Source organism: Ruditapes philippinarum, unplaced genomic scaffold (assembly GCF_026571515.1).
Source record: "Ruditapes philippinarum isolate M1 unplaced genomic scaffold, ASM2657151v2 ctg15538_1_1_1_1, whole genome shotgun sequence".
In the NCBI taxonomy this organism is placed as follows: Eukaryota; Metazoa; Mollusca; class Bivalvia; order Venerida; family Veneridae; genus Ruditapes; species Ruditapes philippinarum.
Window position 1 is genome coordinate 28,275 of NW_026866793.1, and position 9,821 is coordinate 38,095.

The following is a 9,821-nucleotide window of genomic DNA, read 5'->3' on the forward strand; positions in this document are numbered from 1 at the left end:
GAAGCATTTTAATCAATGTTGAGAAAAATGTGTTAAGATTCTAAAGAGTAAAAATATTCAAAAATAATTCATATGCAATTAATGGCTCATTTTACAGTATTTATTAAATTATTACTATACTTCTAATGCGTGACTAACGAAAAAGGACTAATTTTGCTAATTCTGACCTATTTTCTTTTGGTTAGTGTTGTGACTTAAAGCGTTATTTGCAGCGTTAAGTTACTTTATTTGTCCACTTAAAAATATTTCATTTTTTGATACATGTTAAACATTTTTCAACAAAAGTAGCATGGATCTGGAGACATGCTGCTTTAAAATGGCATCAAGTACACGGATATGTCGAGATATTTAAACTTGTAAATAATTCTAATATACATGTACATAGTACAACAGTAACCAAAACATTTACAGCCAATGTATGATTAATGTCACCAATATCATCAATTATCTAGCACATTGCAAATTAAATATAACCAATTCACTTTCTATCATTATATCACTTGGATGTTTCATAAGAAATGTGTACTGTATCAAATCTCATCCATTTAATATCGTTTTCAGAACAAAAAGTCCAAATATATATCGCACCCTATCTAGCCTCGCTTTCATTTCTGTTTCATTATATTCTGATTGTAATTAAAGTAACAAAGTTCTGTCAAATAATGAGATAATGAGATAATGTTATATAAAACTCATTAACATATCACGTAATGCATTAGTGTAATCCATATGATGTAATACATTTACTGTTATTCACGTTATTAGACGGCCCGTGCACGCGCCGTCTAGTAGATATGCATTTGTCCGTATAGCAATGGGGAAAATTTTAGACTTGATTTTGTGCATTTTTTGTTTTATCAAAATCACATTGTTTTCAAATTTTCTAATAAAAATAGCTTTTTCTGATGTACAACATGTCACAGAAGTTTAAGGGATTAAAATAAACGTTTAACTGAAGTGATAGTTTCATGTTTGCATGTCATATTCTTTTTATTATCATCTAATTTTATCTTAATAAATAACGTGCCAATGAGCCAGTCTTTAGTCGATCGTTCTAAAGCTTAACCGTTGAGAGAGGTAACGACTGAAGCAGTGTCACTCACTTCATTCGCTCCGCCTCTGTTGAAGTTCGTCTCCGCCTTAAATTGTCGCCAAATTCAATATGCTAGCATTTAGTCTTCGTTGACGGGGATGGGGGAGGAAACCAGGACAATTAGGATCAATATAACTTGACGAGTTATTAAATTACAAGTTACAAAGCCTTAACTTGGCCCACTATCAGAGAGGCGGTTCTCCCTTAACCCTTAGCTTAACACAGACCCGTCTATAGTCTAATGACGGGCAGAGAACAAGAGGTATCACTAAAATACGCAACGGTGATTATTTGCAGCGGAAATATTTTTTGCAAAACAAGCAAAACGTGTGCGACGTTTGTTTTAAAACGTATCACAAATATTTGTAAGTGGCTATTTTGAAGGATTCTTCTGTGACCGACGATTGTTCTCTTTTGCCTAGATTTTTTTTCTAGGCGAATATGCAATCTTTTGTTTATTCAAGTAGTTTAATCTTTTATAAATAAGTAGACAATACGTTACAAAGAATTGATTATAACTATTATTTGATATAACAGACATATTTTCGATATTTGTAAAATAACAGACTGTTCGTCCTCAAAATCAGTTGAACATTATGCAATGCGAACCAATATTTAAATGGCTATATTCTGCCATATTCTCGGCACATATTGTCTTGAATTCATTTTAATATAACCAATCATTTCAATTTGACTTGCTATCAAATTTATTTTGCTTCAACCAGACGTTTTAATCTTTGTTGCAACAGACAAACATTTCAGAAAATCAGACACATACCAAGAACATGGAGAAAAAATTAATTAGTGCTTCGGATATTCAGCTGTAATATAGAACGATTTTCAATTCTGATTTTGTACATTAGTTGTGACTGTTCACATCATTTGGCGACTTCTTTGATGTGCAGCATCAACATTTAACTTGTTTTCATTAATTCATAATCCCATCCTAGCACAATGTATGTAATTGAGTTATGACTCCTTGTACCGAACTGTTATCTAAATCACGCAACATATAACTCTAATTCTTCTACTTTATACATAACTGTAATTCATATCATGTTTTTCGTAACTGTTTAGTATATCACGAAACACATAACTGTAATATATCACGTAATGCATAACTGTTAGTCATTGCATGTAATACATAATTGCTATTCATATCACGTAATACATTTCTGTAACTTATATCACGTAATGCATAGCTGTACATTATTACCGCATTATTTGTACTGTTCAATATAGTATTATGTATCGTTTGTTGTGTTTTCTATCGCAAGAACTGATGATCAGGCATACCATGCTAAACTTGAATACGTTTTTAAAGCCATGTACAGATTATATGGAGTCGAAAAGAAACAACTTTGTCCATCAAATGAAACGAAACACGACTTTTATTCTTTCAATCGGCCAGGTTAAAATTTTTCATTTCGATGTAACGTTTATTTTGAAACAATGTTTAATACAATTATGATAAAGAACATATAAAGGAAATAAATTTGTCATGGTTTAATCATGTTATTTCAACACTCAATATGTCAGTAACAGTGTCAGTGTGTTGAAATAGTAACTTTGAGGGATTGCTAATCGTACCATTTGTATGTTCAGTTTATTGTTTACTTGGAATCCACTCAGTATACCTTCAAAATGACCAATTATCATCTTGAAATGAATTATTTACTCTGTTTCACGTTTATAGACGATACTCTAAAAACAGTAAGATAAAAGGGGCCAAACTTATCTGAATGATTAATGGGCACTCGTTTACTTAAACGCTTTGTAAATCTTACGAGACCGCTCCCCACCCACTAATTCGAATCGTGTTAATTATTGATGATCGTTAATTGTTTTATAGCATAACATATTGGCAAAGTAAACTTTTGTGTACTGCTTAGCTGCATAAACACATGTTTTGTGTAGTCACGACAAAAGGTAAAATACAAATAAGGACTGCAAGGACTATTTGAAATAAAACAATCATTTTGCTCATTATAAAGTCATCAATCCCTCCGAGTAAAGAATACCAATCGGAACATCCTCGCCTAGCATTATACATTATAACCTATAGAAAGTAGTTCGACTACTTAGTTTTAGATGTAAACAAAAACAAAGTGTTTAATCTTCAATAATGTGTAATGAATATATACTTTTGATATACATAGCAATATAAGGTCTATTATAAAAATATGCCCTACGATCATAACCAATTAAATAATGCTCACTAAATAAATTTCTTCCTCTGAGTTCTGAAGACAAAAAAAAATGAAAGTAAACACAAAAAAATGGAAAAGGACAGAAACAGAAAAAACAAACATTGTGAAAAATATGAGACAGTAATGGTTGTCTACAAACGAATAACAAATGATTGTCTGGCTCATCAATTGTTTTAAATTGATATAATTTACTGATAAAAACAAACAAATGCTGAGCTGAATGTCAATAGTTGAATTCAACTCTCAACATTTATTTTACGAGACCGCTCCCCACCCACTAATTCGAATCGTGTTAATTATTGATGATCGTTAATTGTTTTATAGCATAACATATTGGCAAAGTATACTTTTGTGTACTGCTTAGCTGCATAAACACATGTTTTGTGTAGTCGTGACAAAAGGTAAAATACAAATAAGGACTGCAAGGACTATTTGAAATAAAACAATCATTTTGCTCATTATAAAGTCATCAATCCCTCCGAGTAAAGAATACCAATCGGAACATCCTCGCCTAGCATTATACATTATAACCTATAGAAAGTAGTTCGACTACTTAGTTTTAGATGTAAACAAAAACAAAGTGTTTAATCTTCAATAATGTGTAATGAATATATACTTTTGATATACATAGCAATATAAGGTCTATTATAAAAATATGCCCTACGATCATAACCAATTAAATAATGCTCACTAAATAAATTTCTTCCTCTGAGTTCTGAAGACAAAAAAAATGAAAGTAAACACAAAAAAAAATGGAAAAGGACAGAAACAGAAAAAAACAAACATTGTGAAAAATAAGCAAGCTGAGATTAGCTAATAAAAGAATATTGTTACAAGCTGTCATGACAGAAATATCGTGCTATTATACATTCCATTTCAGTCAAAAAGTACCTTCAGATGACAATTTTTACGTCTTTGCAAGACATAACAAATATTAAGTTATGACCAACGTTATGACCAGCGTTACCTCCACTAAGAAGAGTATTCAAACGTGGCGTGGGTTCAAGCCCACGAAAAGGCAATGTTTTTCTTTCTTTCTTTTGTCTTTGAACATTATCTATGTGTTTCTTGGATCACTTTTAGAAGAAAAAAAATGTTTCATTTTAATTAGATAATTATTATTGGTATTTTTTGCTTAAATATGCCAAATTTATTATCAAATATGGAACCTGATTTTTCTAAAGTCTAATAAAATTAAAAAAACTAGACTGTAAAAGTATTTTATATTTGACAAGCCAAACCAGTATACTTTTAAGAAATTTGAGGCACATTTTGAAAACAATCCCTGAGTTTGGTAAATTTTAAGGATATTTTGAATAAGACCCGCCAAGTAGAAAATTGTTCAAAAAACTAAAATGGATGGGTAGGGTAACATTTGTATACATGTTTCAAAGAATTTGAGTAGAAACAATAATTTTGTTTGTGTCCTTTGTTAAAGGAATGCTATTCTTTGTTTCTTAATAATGTACAATAGGAAAACATTATTTCATAATTATTATATTATAGATTTTTCTAGATTATTTAGAAATTCTCATTTCTGAAAAAAAAGCCTTCTGATAGCCAAGTTTTAATAAAGAAAAATCCCCAGAACTCGTAAACCATACGGTAAACTTTGTTAAAATTTTGCCTACAGGTGTCCTTTAAACTGACCTATATTGTTAATGTTATAGTTCCTTATAGTGCCCATTAGGGGGCTCATACCTTAAAGAGAAAGAAAAAACATAAACAGTTATAAATTCCGACGCCATGTAAAAATTGAAATGCCAATAGCAACAACTGCACCTCCACAACAAAAAGCTATTGCAAAAGGCGAAGCAGCATATGCTATACATGCGACTGAGGCTGCTGATAATCCCGATGCTGTAATCGTGGACACAGTTTTTGATATTTTCTTTTCCATTTCAAATGCAGCTAATTTAGCTAGTTTCTCTTTTTCTTCTTTTTCCTGCTGTAAAAGCCGCCTGTGTAATTCTTCATTTTTAATTTCATTTGCTATCATCGTTTGAATGTCTTGAGCTATTTCTTTTATAATGAGATGTGATGGCATTCCATTATACTCTTCAAGTTTGTCTTCGTTTTGAAGAACTTTTTTTCTGCAATCTATGTACTTAGCAGAATACGGACGTTTACCGTTTAGTGATACCTGATTTACAAAATGCAGGATTCTACTTACATGTTCTTCTTGTGGGTTTCTGTTATCTATTCTACATATTCGTCCATTACAGTCTTTTACAAATTTTTTAAGTTTCTCACATCTGTTCCACTTTTTTTTAAAATCAGATTCCTTAACATCGTTTCCGATGTGAGTCACAATAACTATAGCATGATCGATCCATTCTTTCCCAAATATAATTGTTAAAACATCAATTACCGACAACTCTTCATCCGTGAAACGACACGCGCCGTTCAAAGTAAATAGAAAGGCATGAGGTTGACAACAGATATCTAATGATCTTATTATAGATAAAGCATTAGATCGTATTTGCTTTACATTTTTGTCAGTTTCCATGATACCAAACAAACCAGGTGTATCAACGACAGTTAATCCTGGTATATTCTGTTCAAGTTGACATTCCGCAGTTGCAGCATTGAAGTCATCGGACTCAAAAAATACCTTTCCTTGAAGTAGCGTGTTTCCTAAAGAACTCTTTCCGTTACCAGTCTTGCCAACGATTATAATTTTTAATCCGTTGATAGGAGTCATATTTTGTCGGGCTGTAGAGTGCATTCTAAAATTATAAAATATTACAAAATTATGTTTATTTTATCATATCAAATCATATCTATACTTTATCCTTAAAAAAGCGTCTTAAACGACATGAAACCGTTTCATTTCAAATAATGAGCGTCTACTGAACTATAATACCGATAATGAACGTATATCGAATATTTGAATAAACGGATATTATAAATGTTTGTGCTTATCGACAAATGTCTACATTTCATTTTAATTTTTCAAAGACTTAAAATAAATGTAGCTAAATTTATGAGTGTAAAAACCTTTTACCTGATATTTATATATTTATTCATAACACCCCCACCCCCCCCCCCCCCCCAAAAAGTGAGGTGTAAATGTCGATCATTTATCAAAGGGGAGTAACAATGCATGGTCATTTATTTACAATACGCCTTTTCTGTAACCTTATCTCGTTCATGAAAAAATACAATAGTATTTAAATGGACGATAAAGCCACCAGGGTACCTTGCGTTATATTCAAAAAAAATGTTATCCAAGTTACATAAAAACATGCTTGAATTGAGTAAAATCCCTGTTGTATATGACTTCGATTAAAAAAGAAAAATGATAAATGAATAAAGCGGGATATGGCCATCTTCAAATTCATTAAGAAAATTAAGTTAATTTAATTTAACAGTCTTAATTCAGGTGTCTCCGTTGAGCAATCTTTTATAACTTACAGTATTTTTGTGTTACCTCCAATGGTTTAGAATTAACCATGTCCGGTTTAAATTAAAATATGAAGACATTGATTATTCTTATAATCATAAAGTTATATTTATCTAATCAACATCAACAAGGTTTAAAACTGTTCACTTTTTAGGAGTGAATATGTATTATCGGCCGGATAGTTCAGTCGGTAGAGCTGCTAAATGACAGTACAAGACTGCACATTCTTGTTTTATCGTCCGGATGCGGGCGGGCCTGTATTTAGTGTACTATTCTCAGAATTGATTTACGTTGCTCAGTTCGAGGACTTATTTCAAAATATCACGGTGGAGAAAAAAAGATAAGTAAGCGACCAGATAGCTCAGTCATTAGAGCCGCTGAAAAGTATTCCGACAGTCCCGATTCGAGTCCATGTTAGGTAAAATATTAAATGATAATCACTTTGTATTTGCTGATTTTATCCTCTTCTGTCAGGCCCATCACGTCGCGTTATGGGACGGAAAGTATGCATGCATCGGTCAAATTTTTCATGATACATTATCAACGATCTGTTTAAACTATTTCCACACATAAGTTTAAAAAAAACATTGATATTTTATTTGGTGTGTGTTTAAATAATTTCTCTTTAAGGACATAAGGGAAGGACACTTGGTAAATAATAAGCAATATCATCCAATGCTAGACTCAATTTAATCAAATAACGCAATATTGACAAGTCAATTATATCATTTTTTTTTAAATCAGCCCTTATATGAACTACAACTACATTACGTTCGTATCCGTGTATTACGAGCAATGCAAAAATGAAAAAGTCAACGAGTATTCACATGGTATCTATTGATTTACTAGTAAATATTTCATTTCGCCTGTAAAATATCTTTGTATCGGCAAATAGAAGAAATAAAGGAGATAGTCCGACAAAAGAAGCGTAAGTGATAGAACTAAACGCAACAGAAATTCTTTTTGTGTCATGCGAAAGCAATGACATTGTTATGCGAAGTAATTCGCATCTTAGATAAAATATAATACTTTAAGTACTTATAAAGAATAATGGTGTGTAGATGCTTTATTGATATCGTAAAATATTTCAAGAAATGCAAAAGTAATATAGGGTCTGTTCCAATGTTTTCTACGGAAGCGCAAATAAGTCATAAATTAGCTCGTGCAATATCTACAAAAATGTAAAATATTGACTATATCAAATGTTTTGTTTATTTCAGGTGGAAAAATTGCATTTTATGTGAATATATATTAAAATAAAAAACTTTAGAAGAGATTGCAAAATTAAACTGGAAAATGTATGTCTAAAGTTATCCAAGTCAAGTACTTTATTTATTTTCAAGTAACTTAAGTTCCACGTTGTTCCATGAAAATTTTATTCATATTAGACAAGTCGCATTTTTATGAAACACGTAAATAGCAATTTTATTTCACAAGTCAATTTTTCTGCATACTAAATTTTTAACTTCAGTCTTTAATTTTATGATATTAAGTAAGTTACCAGTTAATATAATGTTCTCATCTGAAAAGAATCAGCTATTATTTCAATAATTTTTTTTTATAAACATAGGATAACATAATTCTGAAAAAGGCATAATTTTATTTATTTGTTATATATTAAACTTTAAGGTGATAATTTGCATCAGGTGTGTGCATACAGATTGAAATAGAAAAATAGTGGAGATGTCTTCCAAGTAAGAGAATGTTAGTTAAATATTGCTTTACTTTTGTCTTATGCATTTGTGCATCAAAACGTCTGCTTTTATTTCATGAAATGAATTATTATACGATTATTATAATAGGTCTGATGTAATGTGAGATTTTTGTTGAGTAGATTAATTTATACATGTAAGAATCACATATTTCATGATAAAATTAATTAAGATTTTATTGTAATTTCAGGTATTGCAGTTTAGCCTTTATATCTTTCTGAATCTTTGAGGGACAAGAAGTAAAAATCGTAAGAATACATTTTGCCTAATTTTTACAACCATTATAGCTCATAATGGAACAAAGCACAGCTGTATGTTATAAATACGATGTAAAACATAATGAAATCAGCCTTTAAACATGAGGATACAAATATATAATTTTTATTATATTATAATCTGTTATTAAGGTTTTTACAAACATTTTCTATTTTGTGATTGACCAGATTAAAGCAAAACAAAACATAATATGTTACCACACACAGTTTTGCTACATGTATTATACGTTGAGAAATTATTCTATCAATTCCTGTGCGGTTGTAGATGGAGAAATGTCCCATTTGTCAAGAGGATGTTAATGATGGTAAACCAGTTGTTCGACTTTGTCAGGAGAAATGTCTGCCTTGATGTTATTTAATCTACGGAAAGATTTAGTAAAAATTACTAGAACCAATTTCCAAGATATGGGGGCTAGGTAGCACCGCCTGACATAAAATTGAAATATTCCCAGTTGGAAAACTAGCGTGTAATTGCTTAGTTAACACTTTTTTTTAGGTATTTTATCTTTTTTCTATCTCAAATCCATATATACATTTAAACAACAAACTCTGATTATGTTTTACACCCAAAACAAGGAACTCTGATCATTATTTACACCCTAAAAAAACACACGTCATTTATCAACCATTTATACGAAATATCTTTTAACGTATACGTCTTTTAAACGAAACAATACTAGACACCTGGCGAGCCCAAGCTCTAAACAACTCATAATCAAACAAAACAATAAAATCACCACAAAATGAAGAACACAGAAATGACTATTTTTTTACAACTCTAAAATACACTATAAACCATAAACATTCAACCAACAGTATTAACTTTACAAAATCTAATCAGCATCAGAAAAGCAAACTAAAGCACCGAATATTTACATATATCCTCAAAAGAAAGCATCAACTTAAATAATCTTGACCAGACAAACATTCAACCAATTTCAAGCAAATATTTATTACCAAACAGTATAACTCAAAAAACCAAAACAACTAATTACAACCAATAAACCCTGATTAATTAAGATCACCATAATAATATTCAATCAACTTCAACAAATCAACAAAACTCCCTTCAAAACAACAAATTCTCTTCTCAACAAAAAAATAACCGCTACACACTATCAGCGT

The 9,821-nt window shown here is 30.7% G+C and overlaps 1 protein-coding gene across 1 annotated transcript; it reads right to left on the reverse strand.

Annotated features, from left to right (window-relative positions):
- Positions 1-4,104: 4,104 nt before the first annotated feature.
- Positions 4,105-6,028, reverse strand: LOC132733740 (GTPase IMAP family member 7-like). Its single transcript, XM_060720414.1, has one exon. The coding sequence runs from the start codon at positions 6,005-6,007 to the stop codon at positions 5,033-5,035; it is 975 nt and encodes a 324-aa protein (XP_060576397.1). The 5' UTR covers positions 6,008-6,028; the 3' UTR covers positions 4,105-5,032.
- Between the last annotated feature and the right edge of the window lie 3,793 nt (positions 6,029-9,821).

What these genes read in the sequence shown, in the direction of transcription:
- LOC132733740 (XM_060720414.1), bottom strand. Translation starts at nt 6,007, where the DNA reads ATGACTCCTATCAACGGATTAAAAATTATAATCGTTGGCAAGACTGGT.